General features: G+C 37.7%; 1 protein-coding gene across 1 annotated transcript in view; it reads left to right on the top strand.

Moving 5' to 3' along the window:
* Positions 1-23549, top strand: part of LOC140246694 (MAM and LDL-receptor class A domain-containing protein 1-like) — an 84844-nt gene that overhangs the window by 22220 nt on the left and 39075 nt on the right. Inside the window, exons 16-33 of the mRNA XM_072326032.1 lie at positions 1367-1451; positions 2321-2440; positions 3900-4046; positions 4592-4863; positions 6009-6264; positions 6918-7146; positions 7858-8029; positions 8442-8544; positions 9256-9408; positions 10834-11015; positions 16660-16828; positions 17926-18057; positions 18855-19117; positions 19671-19905; positions 20333-20419; positions 21575-21744; positions 22710-22830; positions 23395-23544. Coding sequence (XP_072182133.1) covers positions 1367-1451; positions 2321-2440; positions 3900-4046; positions 4592-4863; positions 6009-6264; positions 6918-7146; positions 7858-8029; positions 8442-8544; positions 9256-9408; positions 10834-11015; positions 16660-16828; positions 17926-18057; positions 18855-19117; positions 19671-19905; positions 20333-20419; positions 21575-21744; positions 22710-22830; positions 23395-23544 — 3046 coding nt within the window. The remainder of the gene's footprint in view (positions 1-1366; positions 1452-2320; positions 2441-3899; positions 4047-4591; positions 4864-6008; positions 6265-6917; positions 7147-7857; positions 8030-8441; positions 8545-9255; positions 9409-10833; positions 11016-16659; positions 16829-17925; positions 18058-18854; positions 19118-19670; positions 19906-20332; positions 20420-21574; positions 21745-22709; positions 22831-23394; positions 23545-23549) is intronic.

Below are 23549 nucleotides of genomic sequence, written 5' to 3'. Positions count from 1 at the left end.
GCACCAAGTGTCTGATGATAACTAACTAAATTCCAAGTATGAATGTGTGTTTTGGTGGGAGGGGCGAGTTGCAAAGCAAAGCTTGTTACTTGATCATTAGAGAGAAAAAAAAACATGAATCGCAATACATGGGTGAACCAGCATACACCTCATAAAACCTTGCTGTAATGTAAGTTTAAACAAATCCACTCAGATGATAATAATGTGGCAATCAAATCCATTCAATAGAGATCCATAGATTGCATGATAACTACACTGTGTATTTATTCACATGATCCCCACATGATTCACACATGATCCACACATGATCAACACATGATTCACACATGATCCCCACATGATTCACACATGATTCACACATGATTCACACATGATTCACACATGATCCACACATGATCAACACATGATTCACACATGATTCACACATGATTCCCCACATGATCCCCACATGATCCCCACATGATTCACACATGATCCCCACATGATTCACACACGATCCCCACATGATTCACACATGATTCACACATGATTCACACATGATTCACACATGATCCCCAAATGATCCCCACATGATTCACACATGATCAACACATGATTCACACATGATCAATCGTTACTGTGCTTTACTCACTGATTGGCAAAAATGTCTGGAAATTAACTGTCAGTGACTAGAGATTACCAACCCTTTAAACCCTATAGGCCCGAATTCACGAAGGTGGTGCAAATGAAACCATGGTTTAAACCATGGACAAAAACCATGGAGCGCCAAGTGTCGCACGGAATATTTCGTTATGAAATTGGTCATTTCGTCGACAAAATGACCGTTTTGTTAGCGAATTTCGTGGGCAAAATGTTCATTTAGTTACAAAATGTCATTTCGTTACAAAGTAAATAATCATTTCATCGACGAAATGACTAATTTCGTAACGAAATATTCCGTGCGACACTTGGCGCTCCATGGTTTTTGTCCATGGTTTAAACCATGGTTTCATTTGTACCACCTTTGTGAATTCGGGCCAGAGTGTCATCATGACCTTTTCATTGCAGTGACTAACATGTGACTACGTAGTACGTCCAGTTTGGAAAGGGCACACTGGCGGATGTGAAAATTAGCAAGTCAGACGCAGTCAATATTCAGGACAGAAATAACATTTTAACACATTCTAATCTGTTGTGATAGTATGTTCACTCTGTCAGCTATGCAATGTTGTCTTATACACATGTACAAGTATATGCAGTGTATTCACATCTGCTGTAGATTGCTTATTAGTAAGTGCTTTGCACATGCAGTATTCGTGCATGCCTCAGTATATGCGTAAAAAGAAATCCTGCGTGACGAGTATCTTTCTCTTTATCTTGATCTCAGATTCATCTTGATGCTATTCGCTCCTTTGATGTATTGGGTGATATTGCAGTCGATGACATTACCTTCAGTGGCTGTGGCTACCCAGGTTTGTGAGCACAGTCATTTTTCCTATTTTCGCACAATTTGTGACTGTGCATCACAAATCTAACATAAAGTAGCACGCACCAATAGGACTCAAAATAGGTGAAACGGGTCAACACAGTCGGTCTTCAGTTTTACATAATTTCTGACAGAGCAATTCTACTTCTTCAATATCCTAATGTTGGGAGCATATAACAAATGGGAAATTGTATGTTTTTCTAAAACATGTTTTTGTAGAATATTTTGATTTGGTACGTGTATTTTTCATTGCTTAAAAACACGGTATAAACTCTTCACTCTCAACTCTGATATCTTTTGAAAGGTTGATGCTACTGCTTTGAAAGTTGGTGTTAGGCATGGATGGAATGTTCAATTTTAGCTGAATCTGATAATCCCTTCATTTTTGTTGCTATGGAGTTTTACATCCTGCTTTTTGTTCCGTTCATTGCACAGAGCACGGCTTGGTAAGATACAGTGCTTGAATGTAGACACTATACTTCAGAGCATCTTTTCTCAGTACACAATTGTTTCAGAGTGTGTGCTTTTATTCCAGTATTTAGAAAGGTTAGCAGAGTCTATTTGCATTGAGTTCTACATCCTTTCAAAGCTCAGAGTCCGTTTTTTCAGAATCTGCCCTTAACTAAAACTTCATGTCTGGCGACTCTTTGTTGGTGTTTTTGATGCAGGGTCACATTTGGTTGACTGCACAGTCTACTTTGTTACTTTGTGTTGCCTCCAGAATGTATTTCAAAATGTCCAAAAGTATGGCCCATGCCTTTTGATGAAGATAAATTTGTCACTTGAAAGCAATCAATGCAGAATCAATGGAGTGCCTGAAAAATAAATCTGATATTATCTATTTGTGTTACACAGCGCCATCTGCGCCCTGTAGTTCCTCACAGTTTGAGTGTGCCAACCAGGTGTGCATCGATGCATCTCGGATCTGTGATCTCAGCGATGACTGTGGTGACAACTCAGATGAAACTGACTGTGGTGAGAAATCTGCATACAAATGTATATATGATTTGTTGATGTGTGGTTTGTTGCAATTTGGCAAAGTGGAATTCATTCAACCAAAGGAGATTGTGATATTGTCGAGATAATGATTAAAGAAGCTTGTATAGATTAAGCATTGCCTACACAGGTGCTGTATACACAAAGTGGAATTAATTAAAGACATACAATGTAATTTACCTTTTGCAGATAAAACAAAAACCCAGCTTTACTGCTTCAAAATAGTTCTAAAATGTGAGTTAGGGATTTAACCCTATTCTAACTGGGCTATTTGAGACCAAGTTTTTACTGGGGGGGGTTGACCCCCCCTTCAGATCTCGGCCGCCGATCGCGCGATCACCGCAAAATTTTGCCTGAACATAGAGCCGGATGTCAACTACAAGATTACATGGTCATACAATAGAAAAATGTTGATTTCATATTTTTTAATAAATTAATTATGCAAATTAACGCATGAAATCATATTTTCACCTATAACTCCATCAAAAAGACTGAAGGATTATTAAATTTTTGTGTCAGAGTTCCTCAAGACACGTCAAACAATTTTCTTGGTAAAAAATAAGGGCAATCAAAATCATTTTCTTTTGTTTTTTATTGTTTTGTTAATTTCTTACACCGTATGTATTTCATTGTTTTTTCGATCTTTTGTTTTCTATTGATTTTTTGCCAAAATTTGTTGGAGGCACTTTTTCAAGCTTATCTACATTAGAATTGATTTATTTCAATGGTTAAAAGTTGAAATAATCTAATTTATATCAATTAAACAAAAACACACAGTTTCCATTGGATTTGCACACGAAATCATGAATTTGAGCGGTTTTCGGGTTGACATGCATATGCAAAACATTTCATAACTTCAGAATGGTGTACCCGGACATCGCAAATTTGGTCACAAAATATGCGGGAGACTTCAATGAAAAAAGTCATGAAACGACGCGGCAAAATCTTCGCTTGTTGTGGAATCGTAACGTCGAGGGGGGGGTCAATTTGACCCCCCCCCCCCCCCCAGTTAGAATAGGGTTAAACAACCAATGTGAAAATTTTGAATCAATATACAATTAATGTTGGGCATTGTTGAATATACAAAATGTGAACAATAGCTATAAATAAGACTAAACTGTGTGCAGTTTTGGTTTATTGAGAGAAACAGTGATATGTCCTTATATTTTAGGCTTTGTTGCAACATTTTTATTTGGTAGGATGTTTCGCAGTACAGCTGACCTACACATATATATCAAATGTGATATCTTGAACATTTTTTAAATCACTGCTCTCACTGGTAAACAGTACCTTTAAACCAAAGGAGATTTTGAAATTCTCTACTGGTTGGAAGAATATGTTCTCTTTTTGCTAGTGTAGCTTCTTTAAGTGTAGGATTGCATACACATGTGAACACATATTGATATGATTTACTGACATCTTCCCCCTCTCTCCACAGAGCTGTATGAACAGTGTGACTTTGAGGCTGGTATCTGTGGCTGGGAGCAGCTGACCAATGATGAGCTGGACTGGTACCGGTTTGCAGGCATCTCGCCTTCCTCCTGGACTGGTCCTACCAGAGACCACACCACGGGGCTGGAGACCGGTAGGATGATGCCTAGATGGATGCACAGGAGGATGCTCCTTACAATGACATACAAGCTTTGAACAAAAATGATCGTTTTGATAATACCAGTAAACAGTTGGGGGTTTTTTCCGAATATGGTACAAATGATCCTCATGAAGTTAATGGGAGGAATAACAATGCTGTGAGTACAATATATATATGTGGTAGAAGTACACACGCAGTCTTATGTTTAGTAGTAGCAGTAATAGTAGTGATAGTAGTTGTTATGGTAATAATGATAATGATATGGTTAATAATAATAATGATAAAGTTGGTAGTTGTGTATTTCATGACTGTTATCATCTAGTGACGGGTCCGGATGGGCGCACCCCTCCCCTTTATTTTTGTTAAAACAAAAGAAATAAAAAGGGAAAAAAAAATGAAATGAAATCCGGAATTGGCACGAGAAATATTTTTGTGCCCCCCTTTATGGAATTCCTGGATCCGTCCCTAATATTGTTATCATTTTATTTATCATATTAATAGTAATAGCGATAAAAAGTGCTCTTATTTGTTTGTTTAAGGGACCTACCTCTACCTGGAGACATCCAATGGTAACCATGGCGACCGTGCACGTCTTGGTAGCCCCATCCTCCAACCCATCCCCCAGTCTGCCGCCACCACATGTGAGTTCCGCTTCTACTACCACATGTTTGGTGAGGACATCAACTCCTTGACCGTCTACACCCGGGAAATCATCAACGGTCCCCTGACGTTGCTATGGCAACGGGTCGGAGAGATTGGGGATTTTTACGAGAGGGCAGACATTGTGCTCACCAATCGTAATCCTTTCCAGGTTAGCCAAAAACTACGTTTTTAATCCTGCCTCTGTTTGCTCAGAATGTCGTATTTGATTTATTGATAGCTACTCGTACAGCATTATTTTGATGAAGGACTCTTTACCTGCCTTAGCCTAAAGTACATTATATCTCCCACACTTGTTCCCAAAAGTTACAAATATGCTCAGTTATCACATACCTGACAGGTTTTGGTTTTTTTTAAGTCAAGTGATACACAGTTCACCTTATAAGCATGCTACCTGCCTGAAATGTGTGCTGTACCTGTGAACAACAGAACCTTGATCAACCAAAGTGAAGTTCAGTTAAAGCTCTCAAAACAAGTTGATTTCCCACAAGCCAAATGCAGGCAAATGATGTAGAAGTTGCACTTAGGAAGTGATGATAGTTGGTCTCTAGATTAACACTTGACATACTATGTAGAAAATTTATTTTGTGTTTAATGTAAGAACCTGAAAATGTAATGCGTGCATGTACTTGGAGAGAGCCATAAGTTTGCCAAAACTACTCAATACATAAACTTATAAAAGGGTTGGTCAAAAGTCAAGCAAAAATCCTCAATTCCCCAATTACATGTACCTGCACTCTTAGACAATTATGGCAAACCTAGTTCAAGGAAAGTGAACATTCAAGGCATTTCTGACAAACCGGTTATTTCAATATTTTGCCAGTTATGTGAAACTGTCATCACACATTGTGAAGACATTGTACTATACACCTATTGGGAGAATCATGCATTATGGCAGAGGCATACCAGTCGCCATAGCGACATTTCTAGTTCATAATACAGTTCAGCTAGCGATCAAGTTCCCCCTAGATCGCGATCACGGGTGATCAGTGATCGCATACGCAATCAATTGATTGTATGCAATTTGGTATACAATCAATTGATTGCGACATATCGCGTATGCGATCACTATTCGCCCTTGATCGCGATCTAGGGGGAACTTGATTGCTGGCTGAACTGTATGTCGTGTTTAACCCGTTGAAGACTCATGCCAAGTAAACTCAGGCAGGCATCTATGGGAAATGTGTGTTGTAGCAAATTCAGTCTATCCTCGACGGGTTGAAGCTGTACAGGAAGTGAAGATATTCCCATACTCTTAGTGAGACTTAATGTGTCTCTCCCAAATTTCCTCCATAGGTTATCATTGAGGCAACTCGTGGAAGCGATATCCGTGGTGACATTGCTATTGATGACACCAGCTTCAGCAGTGGCTGCACCTTCCAGTCTACCCCTCTGCCATCAGTGACCACGCCCATGCCTACCATTGCCATGACAACCCTGCCTCCCTGCCCACCCAACTCCTACCAGTGCCGGGATGGTTCCTGCATCGACATAGACATGAGATGTGATGGTTCACCGGACTGTGCCTTGGCTGAAGACGAAGCAAACTGCGGTAAGCAGAGAGAGTGCAACATGGGACATACAATGTATGAGGCAGAAGGGCCTTAACGTTGGGGGTTGATAAGCAATCTGTATGACCTTCTGCTTTTACATTGACAGAGAAATCAATCACAAAGAAAAGTGAGAGAGAGATTCTTGTGCCCAAATATTGATACGAGGTACATGTTTGGTTTTGGTAATGTTAAAGTTTTTTTATGTAATCCTCCGTTTCGTTTTTCTGTGAACTGTTATTGAGTGTTAATCCCCAATATGCCCTTGAAGTTCCCACTCAGTGCCAAGTTGCTTGTCCTCCAGAGTGATATCCATTAAAAAAATGGATAAGTAACAGAAGTGAACTTTGAGCAAATAAGTTTTGTAACTGATCATCAATCAAGATGGGAAGGCTGATAATTCAAACAGTGGAATCAGTTGTGCATCGAATCCAGCAAGAACCTATAAAGTTACAAACCTTATGCAAATGAAGTCAAAACATGAATGTGGCACTCTATTTGGGTGAGTGAGCATGGAAATGACCAGGTACATAAGGTTTAATGGGATACCAAGAAGACTTGTAGCAAAATTTTGATGACTGGCTGATATAAATAGTGGGATAGAGTGAGTTAACCTGACATCATAAGTTATCTCATCTCTCTTGTCTTTCCACAGGCGCTTGTGACTTTGAAAGTGACACGTGTGGATGGACAAGTTTTGACAATGGTCTTTATGTCTGGCATCGCACGGCGGCCAGTGACGCTCCTGTGGGCAAAGCGCCATCTACTGATCACACGCTGGGCACAGCTGCAGGCTCATACATGTTTGTTGACAGCGCATCGGGGACCTTTGGTGTGAGCGCACTGCTGATAAGTCCGCCCCAGCTTGGCAAGACTGGGCAAAGGTGAGAGTAGAGTTCAGAATAAGATTGGAGTTTTTTTCCCCCGTGTCATATTTCATGACTCAACCAAAATGAAATGCATATTTCTGGATGAAACAATAACAAAATTGTCAAAATACAATTATCATACGAAAGTACATGCAGTGATGTGTGAGCAAATAGACGACACCAAGCTATATTTAAGTAAATGAAGGTACTGACACTTCAGTCCATAACAAAGGACTGTGAAATATGATGGAATCAACTAAGTAAAGGCAATGCTTGTAAGTACTTATACACATGTATTGCTTCGGTTGAATGTGTTCATAGAATTTGTGATAGAGAACAAAATTAGACACAAGGTTAAAGGTGCTGATATTGATTATGATAGATGATATGTTGTGAAGGGTTAACTCTATATGCCCTCTGCAATTAAAGGGCCAGGTTTATTGCGGTGCTGATGGGTATTTGGCTATAATACCCCATATAATGTACATTATGTCGTTGGTGGACAGCCAAGGCCACAGGATACGATATACACTGTAATATCGCCGTGTGTATGGCAGATTGTTGTTAACGCACTGCCGTGTGCATGGCAGATTGTCGTTAACGCACTTCTTGCTCATTGCAGATTGTCACTAGGCTGTGGGAGTGTGCATGGGGTTAACAACATTCTGCCATGTGCACATGACGAGATATCCAGTGACTTTTTATCACCCTTAACACTCACTGTAGGTGTGAGCTGTCTTTCTACTACCACATGCGAGGGGGGCAGGCTGGCACCCTTACAGTCGCTGTGTACGACAACAACCTGTTGGATGGGTCCTGGGTGGAGTCCGGTGACCATGGCAACCAGTGGAATCAGGGAACCCTGGCTGTGGGACCTCGCAATGCTGGCCAGTATTATGTGAGTTGGGTTTATGCAATACTGTGTTATCGTCTTAACCCTATGACTCTGAAATGTCATGAGTCCCTTCATGGATGAAACATACCATGGCCATTTCTTGTGATCAACAGGTCAACAGGGATGGCATTGGCAGTGTTAGAAATGATGTTGATGAAGGCAGCCCTGCTACTGGTTTTCATCATACAGATACATTGTAATAGTGGCATACATTGTAAGTGTTTAATATCTACAAGTAAAACTGTAGGGGTCTTTCTTTGAGATGGATTCTACGTTGATGATAATAATGTTTTTGTTTCTCTTCTTACACTTTATCTGTGTGTGTGGATGAAAGAAAAACATCATTTGTTTAAATCTAATTTCACTCATTTTGAATGTGAAAGCGTTATGACAAGATTAATCTTTCATTTTCTAGATTCGTTTTGAGGCATCTCCTGGTGTAGGCTTTGATGACAGTTCCCAGACCACTGATATAGCACTGGACGATATCACATTTGTCAACTGTGCAGACACTGATGGTAAGGCAATAAAACCTCTTTCATTTCTCTCCTAAAAATGTAAATTTTCGCTGGTTTAGGTCTCTATGCTTAGCTTGAGTTTTTCCTTTACCACATTTACTTTCCTAGTCCTTTCTTTTCAACATCCTGTTTCATTTGTTTCTGCATGTTATATAGCTATATGGCATATGCTACATGTGGAAATTCAATTTTGTCACAAGTGTGTTGGTGTGCAAATCAGTATGTTGGTTCTATATTCATGATTATAATGCAGCAAGCATGTAAGTGTCTGAACATGATGCACTACCAATTACAGCCATCACAAGATAAAGAGAGCAGGAGTATAGTCTCATTATGCTGTTCAAGTCTTTCTACAGCCAGGAGATGATGTCTTTTGCAAATTATTCAACCAGATTACAGGCTATGTTCAGTAATGTAAATGCTTTAGACTGAGTTTTGAGCGAATGATAAGTGTCCAAGGAACTTTAAGCCCACTTCCAAGGTATGATTTCCAAGATATGACATGATAAATTTAAAAGTTGCTTATTCCAATGGTTGCTTTGGGTAACATACATTACATTGATGTTTGATGCTAGTGGTTGAGGAAATGATATGAATGGCTATTGATTGTTACTTTTTAGGCTTCTTGTACCAATAATTGATCAACTATTTTTGTTTTACATGTGGAGTCATTCATTTGTGTAAATTCACACTTTGTCCATCACACTACAGATGTGACATGTGACTTTGGAGCCAGTGACTCAGTGGGCACTCTGTGTGGCTGGACACAGGCAGTGGGCAGTGACAACTTTGACTGGGTGGTCAGGAAGGGAAGCACACCCTCTGCCTACACTGGCCCTGCCACTGACCACACAACGGGAGATGGTAACCGAGACTTAGATTTTTTCTTTGTTTGCCTATACCCCCCCCCCCCCTCCAAGCACACATTAAAGGTGTAATAAAGTTGACATTTTTTTTTTTTTATGTTTGGTGAATTTGAATCTATTGGAGATAGGCTGAAGGCTAATTTTGTTATAACATTAACCCGTTGAGGACGAGTCCCTAGTATACTCGGACAAGCGTCTATGGAAAATGCGTGTTGTAGCAAAATCAAACCGTCCTCAACGGGTCAATTCATTTCCAATAGACGTCTGCCCAAGTATACCCAGGTGTAGTCTCTAACAGGTTCATACATACTCAGTGTCTCATAAGCAAGTTACGTTAGTGTACATTGTTCATTTAGGCTCTTCCCCATCCCCGATTGATCTGCAGGCATATTGATGATAACTGTTTTCTTCTTTGAGTAGTGATGATACATCTTCTCTTCTTACCACTGATAATGTAGGCCTGCTGGAGTGATATGCAAAAAAAGGTACAGCAAAAACATGGCACATTATATTTAGTTGCATGTGAGTGATGAAATTATGGCCCAATTAACAGATGTTCCACCTTTCATCTCTGGACGACACATACCACTCACTCCTGTGTTTTCTGTTATGTTCTGTCTGCCACCTATCATTGAAGCAGGAGACTTTATCATAATCTGTAATTTCTTTCTCCACCAGATCATAAATTTTACTACACTGTAGGGAGTAACATTTTTTGACTGATTAATGCTAATACATTTTCGATTGCAATTCAAGTTCAGTTTTATCTTAATGCTTTCCCAGCTAACATTTGGACGTTTTCTGAACGTTCTTGAAACGTTCCAAGTTCGTTATTTGGACGTTTTGTCAAAACGTTTTCAGAACGTCTTTTTGTGGAAGGTTTTTGACGTATTTAAAATGCTTCAAATCAACGCTATAAAAACGTTTTTTTGAACGTTAAAAAAACAATAAAAACCTTTCAACATTTTGAAGGACCTGCAGAAAACCTTTTGGACCTTATAGACTTCAGGAAACCTTTTAAAAGTATTCAAAACGTCCTGCGGACATTCAGAAATTCTAGAGAACGTTCAAAAAACGTTTTTTGAATGTTCATTAAAGACGAAGTTGGAGTAGCAGACCTAATAAAAATGTTTTATGGATGTTTATAAACAACGAAGACAGAGCAGACATAATAAAAACATTTTGTAACATCCATTGACGTTTTTAAAATGTTTTCCAAAAAACCTGTGTTTTGCGGTAGATGCTAAGTCCAAACTTTGATGTTATACAGGGTATGTATGTATGTTTTAAAAACGTCCATTTTATACGAAGACAAACGCAACCTCAAAAAAAAAACGTTGAGGAAACGTTCTGAAAATGTTATGTGTTTGCTGGGTATCTGTATCATTTTTTTCTCTACCAATCTGCTCCTCTATCTCCCCAGGGTATTATGCATACATAGAATCCTCTTCTCCCAGACTCCTTGGAGAGACTGCTAGGCTGTTGTCAGGACCACTGAGGTCAACCAGGGGTGAACCCTACTGCCTTTCCTTTTACTACCATATGTTTGGCGGTGACATCGGTAGTCTCAACTTCTACATGCTGGATGGATCAACCGAGAGATTGGTAAGTTTGATGGTGCATCTGCACCAAAGAGGTTCTATATATGTAATAGAGCGCGCGCTCGCATATAGAAGCGGGGCCACTTGAACGACCCGCCGCCATTAGCAAAGAGGTCAACTCCCAGGAGACTGAACCCGGAAGTGCCTATAGTAATACACGTAAAGTACAGCTTCGAAGGTGGGGTTGGGTTGGAAAAATCATTCTAATTTTAAGGAAAATCAATATTTGTCCATATACCTCCGGATTTTATAAGAGAGATACATTCTCAACACAGTATACGTGTTTTGATGAAAAAAGGACTTGCTCTAATGTGTCAAATATATGCCTTAACATGAAGCCAAAATTGCCAAACAGGCATTCATGCATTCATACTACGTATAAAGATTGCAGAAAGGTACAGTGTATACTCTTTGGTATGGGAGTACTGATTTCACATAATATATGTCACTTAGAAACATCAAACACACATACAACACATACAACACACACTCACACACACACCCACAACAAACACACATACTCACAGCAAACACACACATACGCATTGTGTGTGTGTGTGTGTGTGTGTGTGCGTGTTGAAATTGAAAAACAAAAAAGTGTTTGTGTATGTGTGTGTTGTGTGTGTGTGTTGGAATTTGAAAAAATGTGGTTTGGTGTGTGCGTGTGTGTGCGCGTGTGTGTGTTTGTTGTGGGTGTGTGGATATTAGTTTCATCCAGCAATGCGGTAGTAGATGATATAGAGGAGAAGAAATCGGAGTTACGAAAAATATATGAGTATTCTCGACAAGGTTTGAGAGTTCGGTCTAGGGCTGAATGGTTTGAAGAAGGAGAAACAAAAACACAGTATTTTGAACAATTGTTGAAATCTAATAAAAAGAAAAGTGTTATTAAGGAAATATATGATAATAAAGAACAGTTGATAAAGGATGTAAATGGAATAATGAAAGTAATTAGGTTATTTTATGAAAAGTTGTATTCTAATAATGATGAAAATATCTATGATATAAATTGTGTATTTTTTGATGATATTCCGAAATTAAGTGAAGAGAGTAGAGAAAGTTGTGAAGGGAAAGTTAATATAAATGAATGTTTTATGGTTTTAAAAGAAATGAAAGGTAATAAAGCTCCTGGAAACGATGGTTTCACAGTGGAGTTTTATCTCACTTTCTGGTCGGTTCTGGGGCAAATGATGGTAGATGCTCTGAATGAGGCATATGATGAAGGGGCTTTATCAATATCAGAAAAGCAAGGTGTTATTACTTTATTAGAAAAAGAAAATAGGGATGTACTATACATCAAAAATTATAGACCAATTACACTTTTGAATGTAGATTATAAGATATTATCTAAGGTCTTATCAAATAGAATTAAAGAAGTTTTGGGAGAGATTATTCATTTTGATCAAGTTGGGTACATAAAGAATAGGAATATAGGAGAAGCGGTAAGATTAGTAGATGATATGTTATTTCATTCTTTGCACTATACAAGTGGGTTTTTGGTCACAGTGGATTTCGAAAAAGCGTTTGATTCAGTTGCACATGAATTTTTATTTCGGGTCTTACATAGGTTTGGTTTCGGTGAATCGTTTTGTTCCTGGGTTAAGGTGCTTTATAAGGATATTAGCAGTTGTGTTATGAATGGGGGGCACTCTACTGGTTATTTCAAAATCAAGAGAGGGGTTAGGCAAGGTGATCCCCTGTCTCCGTATTTGTTTTTATTAGTAATTGAAACACTGGCACAAGTAGTAAGGAAAGATAACACTGTAAAAGGAATATGTTTTGGGGGAAATGAAATAAAGCAAATTTTATATGCGGATGATATTTCGTTGTTTATAAAGGACATAAAATCTTTAAATAGGTTACAGTATATTTTTGATGAATTCGGGAAAATAAGCGGTTTAATTGTAAATAAAGAAAAATTTAATTTTTTGTGGATGGGTAAGGATACAGAGAAACCTGTATTATCTGTATCTGGAAATATGTTGATGCAGTTAAAATTTTGGGGGTGAATTTTGTAAGAGATGTGAGGGGGATGAATGAGATCAATTTTAAAGAAACATTGAGTAGAATAAAAAAGTTGTTAGGATGGTGGAAACAGCGTGATTTAACACTCATGGGAAAAATTCATTTGTTGAAAACTTATGCATTATCAAGGTTAAATTATGTTTCATCACTCATAGTTGTTCCTCAATGGATATTTCCTGAATTGGATAAGATGATTTTTGAATTTTTGTGGAATGGTAAAGACCGGGTAAAAAGGAATATTATGTATCAAGATTATGTTAATGGGGGACTGCGAATGATAAATTTTAAGTTGTTTGTCAAACACAACGTATTATGTGGCTGAAACGTTTATTGTATGGTGAGAAGAAATCTGGGTGGAAAATGTATTTTGATTTTAGTTTTCGATCAGTAGGAGGAAGGTTCTTATTTTTATGTGACTATGAATGGTCTAGATTGACATTGACAAATCCAGTTCCACCTTTTTATTTAGAAATGGTTAAGGTATGGCAGGAAATGGATAAATGTAGGAATTTTGAAGATGAAGTGATGAATCCAGTTATATTTAATAATAGAAAAGTATGTATAAAAGGGAAGAGTATTTTTGATTGTGATTTATATGAAAAAGGTGTTTATAATGTACATCATATTTTACAAGGAGGTTTTATTAAACCCGTTGGGTATTTTCGAAATTTAGGTATTATGGGAAATGGTATATTTAAGATAAATGATATTTATAATGTTCTTCCAGAAAAGTGGAAAGAGTCCGCAGGGAGTGTAAAGTTTCAGCAAATTGATGTATTAAATTATGATATACAGGTGAAGATTTTTGGTAAGATATTAGAATTTCAAAATATTAAATCAAAAATAGTGTATGAGTATTTTGTTACAGCTTTACAAGAATTGTATACTCTGGAAATAAGATATGGTGAAGTGAAGTATGATTGCAGTGATAAGGAAATTAGAAATTTATTTCTTAGACCTAGAAGCACGACTTTACTTAGTAAACATAGGGAATTTCAGTTTAAGTTGTTACACGGGGTGATATATACAAGGGAACATTTGTTTAAGTTTGGTTTTGTGAATGATAATCTTTGTTCTTTTTGTCAATTGGAAAGGGAAACTTATTCACATATATTTTTTGATTGTGTGAAAGTAAAGCCGATATGGCAGTTTCTTATTGAGTTTTATGATTTAGTTGAGTTAGAAGAATTAGAATGGAGAGATATTTTTTTAGGTTTACGAGGTAGTTCAAATCGAATCAAATGCGTGAATGCCTTGATAATTTTGATGAAAATTGTAATATTTCGGTCAAGAGAACAAAATAAGTTACCTAAGAGGGAAAAGATAAAGAAATTTGTTCTGGATTTTATAGAGGAGGAAAAGAACGTTGCGGTTAAAGCAGGTAAGCTCGGTTTTCATTTGCAAAAATGGGAGCAGTTGAAACTTTCATAGAGTCAGATGTATGGTCAGTTTAGGTTTTAGCCGTATTAATGTTTAGGAATTGGTATATGTATCAGCATTATGCTGGTCACTTTTTTTTTTTTTTTTTCCCCATGTAAAATGTTTAGTTAGCTTTGGTTTTAATTTGGTGTGTGTTTAACTGTCAAAGAAACAGGTAACCAAGATACCACAAGTATGTAGTGTGATTTGGCGTGCAAATGTTGGTGTTTGTGAGTGCGCACTGGTGGGTATGTTGTTGTTGTTTTGGTTGATGTCTAGTGCATATATGGGTGTGTGTGTGTGTTGAGGGAAGGCTACGGGGGGGGGGGGGGGGGTATGTTAGTGGGGAAATAGGTGGGGATGGTTAGGGTTATAGGTAGATGTAGTTAGGTTAGAGTAGAGTAATGGTTAGCGGGGAAATAGGTGGGGATGGTTAGGGTTTTAATAGGTAGATGTAGTTAGGCAATGGTAGAATAATGGTTAAGGGGTCAGGCAGGAATATGGTTTGTTTTGATGATATACACATATGGTTATTTTGTGCTTGTACGGGGGGGGGGGGGGGGGGGGGAGGGTGGTTGATAGGTTAGATGGAAAAAAAAATGATGAGTTTTGTTCGGTTAAGTAAAGAATGCTTTTTTTATATGTTTTAGGAACTGCTGTATTCTCAAAAGAGTGTAAGAGAATTTATATAATGAAGTGGATATTGAGCAATCTGATCAAGTTGATCAAGATTTTTTTCCCTTTAAGAGTTATACTTTATCTGATATATTTATGTATATAGTGCGTGCTCTGCCAAAAAAAAAAAAAAGAAAAAAAAAAGGAAGTTAAGTGAAAAAGTGATTGAGTAGCACACATTTCTTAGTCGGTGTGTGAGTGATAAGGCACATTCGGATTGGCTTGATTAGGCTGATCAAAATAGCTTTTTCTGAGAATTATGTAGAATTTTATGTCATTTCCCTTATAAAAACAGGGTATGATTTGGTAAAAAGAATCAAATATATTGTACTGTATGTTTGAAAAATGATTTAGCAGCACAAGAAAGAAGAATACAGCTGCTTTCTTCTTTTGTTGGTGGATGTATTAATTTTATTGTTAATATGGATTTCACATTGAATGAAACTCAAATAAAAGAATATTATAAAAAAAAAAAAAAGTGTGTGGGAGTGTGTGTTGTATGTGTTGTATGTGTGTCTGATGTTTCTAAGTGACATATATTATGTGAAATCAGTACTCCCATACCAAAGAGTATACACTTTACCTTTCTGCAATCTTTATATGCAGTATGAATGCATGAATGCCTGTTTAGCAATTTTGGCTTCATGTTAAGGCACATATTTGACACATTAGAGCAAGTCCTTTTTTCATCAAAACACGTGTACTGTGTTGAGAATATATCTCTCTTATAAAATCCGGAGGCATATGGACAAATATTGATTTTCCTTAAAATTAGAATGATTTTTCCAACCCAACCCCATCTTCGAAGCTGTACTTTACGTGTATTACTATAGGCACTTCCGGGTTCAGGCTTCTGGTAGTCGACCTCTTTCGTGCGCGCGCGCCACTGTTCAATTGGCCCCGTTTTCATTTGTACGCACTGAATGGTGAGCGCTTACTCTATTACATATATAGAACCTCTTTGATCTGCACCTATCATGCCTTGGCTTAAAGCTTGTAGCTCCCACTTGGAAAGTGTTGTACAAGGTTTCTTGTTTGTGTGTTTTCTATTGAGATATAGATCATGCAGTATCACAGCTAACACTGACACCTGGTGGATATCCCCCTTTTTTTATACTCCACATTACAGTATTGTGTATCTATTTTCATTTACTTCCATTTCAAAACATAACATACACACAAAAATCAAAATACAATTGCCTTGTTACAATTTACATGTAAACATTTTGAATGGAGGGATCCTAAAAAGCACACAAGAGGCTTGTTGGAAGTGAGCCCCTACAAACAATCATTACATATCAACTGAGCAATTATCTTAGACAAATTCAAATGATATACAAAGGTGGATGATGTAATGGAAAGAGAAGAAAAGAGGCAGAGATGGAAACAATGCTTACTTATGCAGATAGTTTATACAGATACTTTATGACAGACATTACCTTCATTGGTCTTCATTGGTGCGGTTTTCCTTTCAAAGCTTCTGTTTCTTTCATGTAACTTTTCGTTTCTTTGATCTTTGTTTGTGACAGATTTGGACCAAGTCAAGAACGCAGGCCAACGAGTGGCGTAGAGGGCAGCATATCATCACATCCACAGCTGGCTATGAGTTGGTGATAGAGGGCGTGATTGGTCCCAGCTGGCTGGGTGATATCTCTATCGATGACGTCAGTCTTGAATCTGGAAACTGTCCTGCATCAAGTGAGTTGGTATCCATCAAGAGTGAATATATATTGCACATTTATGCTAACTTTATATGTGATAAGCATTAGAGAGATTACATTTTCCCACTTGTTTTGTTACAACAAGGCAGTCTAATGAAAGTCTGTAAATTAGAAGGTGAAAATAAACTTTTTCTACCAAGAAAGGAGAAGAAGTAAAGGATTCTTGTTTTGTTTCTTGTACCACATTTGGTCTGTGTCTTTATTTTGTCATTAAAACCATTACTATAGATCCTTGAATTATACCTGTCCTTGAAATTCAGTGTTTTTCAAATTTGTACACAGGCATGAATTGGTGTTTTTCAAATTTGTACACAGGCATGAACTGGTAATTGTAAAGAAAAATCATGAATATGAGTGCACCTAAATGGGGAATTGATACCAATGGCTGCCAAATATAACTTTGAATCAAGGAAACTTTAAGAACTTGACATAAAACGTGGTTGTGGTAACAAATTAGAACTGTGTAAGATCACCTGTTTTACTATGCATTCAACACTGGATTTGACTTGTTAGTGGGGTGAGCTTACAGTCATTTGTAACTCATATGTAGTAATATAGGGCCCTTGCAGACCAAATCTCCAATCTTCAGGTGTGTGCTCACCTTTATGGCTGAGCTTTAAATTCTTCATTTGAATGCAAATTTGAGCAGTCCAGTGAGACTGGTCATTAATGGTCATCAGTGATTGGTTTGATCACTAAGAAGAACTTCACTTGCAGTGTAATACATGGTCGTATAGGAACTCTAATGTGTAGATGTTTGTTTCAAATATGCGCTTACTTGTTTTACACTTAAGGGAAGTAATTTTTCATTAAACATCCACATGACTTGTGAGTCTGACTGCCTTTAAGATGGACTTACAGTCATTTGCAATATATTTCTGAATGATATGACCTTCCGTTTTCACCTTTCATTGGAAAATGGTGGAAAACAGTCTTGCGCAACTGAAATAAATAGCATCATTAGCGATTAGTTTGAATGCCCTTGAGAATGAACGTACAATCACTTTAGAATCTTAGTCTCAGTTAATTGGGAACAAAAACTTTTGACTGAGATCACGATACTTTACTTTGCAGTGGAGTGCGACTTTGAGACAGGAATGTGTGACTGGACCAATGATGACATGAGTGATGAGTTTGACTGGTCACTAGGGTCAGGGCTGGGAGGCGTGGGACCTGCAGTGGACCACACCACCAACACTGACTCAGGTTTGTGTCATATGATCACATACATTGCTTTGATTTTCGATACATGTACTGTGTACGCCATATATTTCGCGAGTATAAATTTTCACGAATTGGGACTTCTCGACAATTTCGCGAATGGTTAAATTCGCGATCGTGGAGTCCTGTACTGAACGGAGAAATGTATACGCGTACGTCACATTCATATCGGCATTAGAGTCAATATTTTCGCGTGTTTTTAATTTCGCAAATAGCAGCTGACTCGCGAAATTCGCGAAAATAAAAACCTCGCGAAATATTCGGCGTATACAGTATATAACTTGCTATCATGTACATTTCCATCAGAACATATTGCAGACAAGTGCAGTTATTCAACTCGGAGCAATTGATGATCACATAGTTTCTTTTGCTATGATAATTTAAAAAACAAATGAATGTGATGAATATTCATAAATGGGTATTCTCATAGGATATCATTTCTGTAATCTATCCTGCCCAATGCTGTCTTTTTTCTCAATGATATGGTTTTGTTTTAGGTGCACTTTTTATAGAAAATCCTTAGTCCTCACAAGGTACATGCTGTAACTAACGTCCGATAATTTGGAAGTGAATTTTAGTTAATATGGAATAATCATTTTCTCATTCATTTTCATATTAATATACTTTTCTGTCTTTAGGTATTGCAAGTTATATCATAACACTCATGCAAATTATTAGTAGAATCCACTTTGAAGAAAATGTGTTTGTTTCTATATACATATCTCCTAAATGTGTATTCCTATTCCTGTTGCATGTCGACATCACATGAATTCACCAAACAGGTCAGTATGTCTATGCCGAGGTTCTAAGCCAGCCAGCTGGTTATACCGCCCTCTTGGTCAGTCAGCTGTACAGCCCCAGTGCTCCGCGCTGCCTACGGTTCTATTACCATCTCAGTGGGCAGGATGCTGGCTCTCTCACTGTCTACAAACAGGACGAAGGCGACATTTTTGTCACGGCAGGCTGGAGGAAGTCAGGTGACCAGGGCGACCTCTGGAGGTCAGGTCAGGTCACTATAACCCCAACAATGACTGACAACTATAAGGTGAGCTAGAGTTTAGTGATTTAAAAAAAAAAAGAAATAACAAGGCTTAGGATAAATTATGAAATTGCTACCAGTGTTCTCAAAATGTTGCATCACATTTTTGATATGCAGTAATTTACAAACGGATGGTAACCTTGATATAAATGTTGATTTTAATTGTGGTGATTGAAAATCAAGAATTGTTGATCTTCTTGATTCTAACATAAATGTATGGAATATTTCAACAAGAAACTGCTTCTATAGAATGCAAAAAGTCACTTTATTGAAAGACAGCAATAAGGATGAAAGTAATAATTTACCCTAACCTGGAAGATTAGCCTTAGATGTTAAAAGACTAGTTTACTCAAAATGACTTAATTAAATGAAGTAAACTCCAACACATACACATTGTAACAATGAAAGCTTCCATTGAGTACAAGAAAAGATGATACGTGTATCAATAAATCTTGATATTACTTATGTTTCCAGTAAAATATTGGCCATGATAATCTCATAAGTTTTCAATTATTTCAGCGCACAGTATTCTTTCTCTCCCCCCCCCCCCCCATTACAGATTTATTTTGAAGCCACGTCATCCGGTGGATCCTCTGACTCTGACATTGCCGTGGATGATGTCATCCTCACTGACACAGCCTGCCCTGTAGAGGGCGCTTGTGACTTTGAGACTGATATATGCAGCTGGACCAATGATTATGACAGTGATGTGTTTGATTGGCTGAGAGGCAACTGGGAGACACTGTCTGGATACACAGGGCCTACTGTTGACCACACATTACAAAATGCATATGGTGAGCTTCTGTGATTTATCTATTTATGTTTTGTGAAAACATACAAAGTTAAGCATTCAATATCTGTGTATTTATGGTGTGTGCATTGCAGGTTGTGATTGATAAATTATGTGTTAGGTGTGTAGTAAATCTTTTAAGTTTGAAATAAAATTTCTGTAAGTTTAAACCATTAGAGGCTGCACATGAACTCCCGCAAAGTGTACGTGTATATTCAGATACTGATCTGCAAGTATTTAGATTTTGTTATGTATATGAATATAGTTTATAGATATACATATTTTTCGTAATTTATGATTGCTAATGTCATTTATGAGTCAGAATGCAGATTGTTGGGCAGGGTATGTTCTTCATATCATCTATCTGTAACATAGACCTTGATCTCCTACAATGATATGGTGTTTTCTTTGTTGGCACATCTCTCCAACAGGTCATTACGCCTTCATTGAGAGCTCTGCTCCACGCGTCCAGGGTGACAATGCTTGGCTTGTCAGTGAACACTTTGAGGCCAGTGGAGGTGAGACCATTCACTGTTTATTTTGAATGAAGAAGGATTGTTTATGCTGAGAGTGAACAGTTATGAATAATGCTTTTTGTTGTAGCGCTTTATTGGTATGGGATTTTCATTTTGTATTGTTATTTACTGAGGGAACAAAGCAAAAAAAAAAGCCAGGAATTGAACTCTCAGAGAGCTATATTGTGAAAAGACAGACTTTTGCTATTATATTAGTTTTGCCAGTTGTTCCTATACTGCAAGTTTCCTTTATACATTGTACATTGTATTCCATCTCTCCAGTAGTAATAAAGTATCAATTTCTATGAATCACCTTTATTGCACATAGAAATTAGACATACCTGAACAGAGCACAATCCCAAATTAGAAGTGCATAGCAGCTGAAGTTTTTGACTAAATAGTTAGAGTAAACTCTTTCCTACAGGAACTAGGCAAGTTATGAATTAAAAAAGAAAGCGTAAAGTTATGAATTAAAAAAGAAAGCGTAAAGTTCAGTTTACACCCATATTTATTTTTTCTGCACAGAAAATGTCAAAAGTTGATACTGTGCTCTGTGTACATGTAGTATGGTACCAGCCTTTTTTGGCAGTGGTTGACAATGTAATGTCTGTAGACCCGTCTTAGGAAGTCAGTGTAGCGTTAGTATTGACTGTACACAGATGATTATAGTGAGAAACTAAAAAGGCATTGATAAGAAAATTTCATAGCTCTTGCACGTACCATTCAGCAAAATCACCTTAAATGCATCACATGTTGTATTTCATTGCTGCTACAGTGTCATCCTAACTTTGCCAGTTGCGATGTAAGAATTAGCTGTGTATAGTGAAAACGTGGCAGAAAAGATAGTAAGGCTGAATTCCCTTTCTCCATAGTGACATATGTGCATATTTCTTCACCTTCTTGCCAATGAGAGAAGAAAAGTGAAGGGGAAAAGAATACTTGTACTGACATCTTGTGTGCAAACACACAAAAGAATTCATACCACAAAAACAATACATGTTTGTTCTGCTGACTCCAATGCTATTCCTATTCCAAAATCATTGTGCAAAGCTTTACATGTGTTCATCTCTTTTTCCCATCTTCAGTGAGTTTATGTGGTGCTATAAAGTCAATTGCTTTTTACTGTGTTTACTGCCATCCCATTTCCTTTCCGCCCAGGTCGCTGCTTTGAGTTCTGGTACCACATGTTTGGTCAAGGTACGGGGACTCTCAACGTCCACACTCAGAGACCCAACTCACAGCCACAGCTGGAGTGGACAAAGTCTGGTAACCAAGGCAATGTGTGGCAGCAAGGACTGATCAATGTGGCTGCAACCTCACAGTTCTGGGTCAGTTTTTAATTGTACAGAAACGTGTGCAGTTGGTGTGGTAAAATACATGGTGCCTGCTCTCTTTGTGGAAATATAATAAAGAAGTTTCTGTGGCTTTAGAATACCAGTTCCAGACAGAATGAGACAGAGAATATGACTATGTAGTAAAGAGAAAGGACTCATTGGAGGGATATTGATGACTTCAAGTATGAAGATGTTAGTGTTGTTGATAAAAATGAAAATAATGATGATTATGATGGTGATGAGTCTGATAATGATGATGATGATATTAATGCAGGATATCAGCAATTACAACCTAAAGAGCCTCTTTGGTAAATAATGTTGATCGTTATATGAATTGCAGAATATTGAATTGTCATTTGAATCTGGTCATTTATCATGGCACCTTGTGGCACAACTGTTGTCTGTCTAGAGAAGCAATGGATTTTTTTTTCTTTGTCCATGTAGTAACAGAGTTTACATATTTTTAAAGATATATTCGTGACATGATTTCACAAGATATGGTTCTCACTTCAACTGAAATCATGAAACATCAGTTAGTACATCTGTCTGCGTCTGTGTGTATCTGTGTTTGTCTGTGCAAAGAGTTACCTTTCTTAAGTGAACATAACAGCTGCTGTATTTCAGTGTCTTGTTATCTCTTAAATGTCAGCTTATTTGTCAATCCCTTTCTTTTGTTTTCCTGAAATCATTATGAGTAACTTTTATCTCTCCAAATTTTGTGTACTTGCACCCCCAACTGTGCTCAAATATTTACCAATCTCTTCCTTATATTTCCTTGATGTTCAGTAACTAAGTAACTCAAGGTAAGTTAAACAGCATAGCAGGCTTTTGTTTGTTTGTTTGTTGTTGTTGTTGTTTTTTGTACCACACAACTCTTTTTGCACAGCTTCAGTATTTGTCCTGTGAACCCCCAGTCATGAATAGTACAGTGAACTCAATGGTCATTTTGTGTGCATCAGATCATTATTGAGGGTGTGGTTGGATATAACTACACGAGTGATACAGCAGTCGATGACCTCATGCTACACAGTGGTCCTTGTGCGTCGACTCTCCCACCTCCGACTACCAGACCCACGTATGGTGAGTTCAAGTTCAGTTTGTCTTAATCTTTTCCCTGTCTTAACTACTAGTAGCAAATAAGCCAGTTTGTGAAGTGTGCATGAATTATTACATCACAGTGTGAATTATTACATCACATTTTATGAATTATTATGTCACAGGGTATGAAGTATTACATCACTCTGACAAGAAGTGTTTATCAGATGTGTGATTATGTATTCTCGGAATTCTGCATCAGTAAGCATGCTTACCTCTTATTGTGAACTTTAAAGCAGTTGCTGTCTGTAGCACGAGTTACCATTTTCATGTGGATTACATCTGTGTATGTGGCATTTAGCATTGTTTGGCAAATTACAGTCTACAATTAGATAGTAGATGATACTAACAACAGCAGTTTTCTTTAACCCCTAAGGCATAATTATCACATCAGCCAGGTGTTTGAATTTAGGAATATTAATATTTGTTCTCTAAATCATATTTGAGATTTAGAAAGAAAGTGGGATTAGCCCATTATGACAGTTCATAATGAACAAGTCACACAAGATCTTTCATATAATAGTATCATATCTTTGATTTGAAATCTAGTCCCCGATTCCCACAACTGTGACTTTGAGAACGGGCTTTGCACCTGGGTCCAGGACCCATTGAACAACTTCAACTGGACCAGGGCCTCGGGGACCACTGGCAGCAAAGGAACAGGACCTGCTGGGGACCACACCACAGGAGATGCTACAGGTTTG

The sequence above is a fragment of the Diadema setosum genome, chromosome 3, assembly GCF_964275005.1.
Source record: "Diadema setosum chromosome 3, eeDiaSeto1, whole genome shotgun sequence".
NCBI classification, from domain to species: domain Eukaryota; kingdom Metazoa; phylum Echinodermata; class Echinoidea; order Diadematoida; family Diadematidae; genus Diadema; species Diadema setosum.
This window is presented reverse-complemented; position numbering and strand designations above follow the sequence as displayed.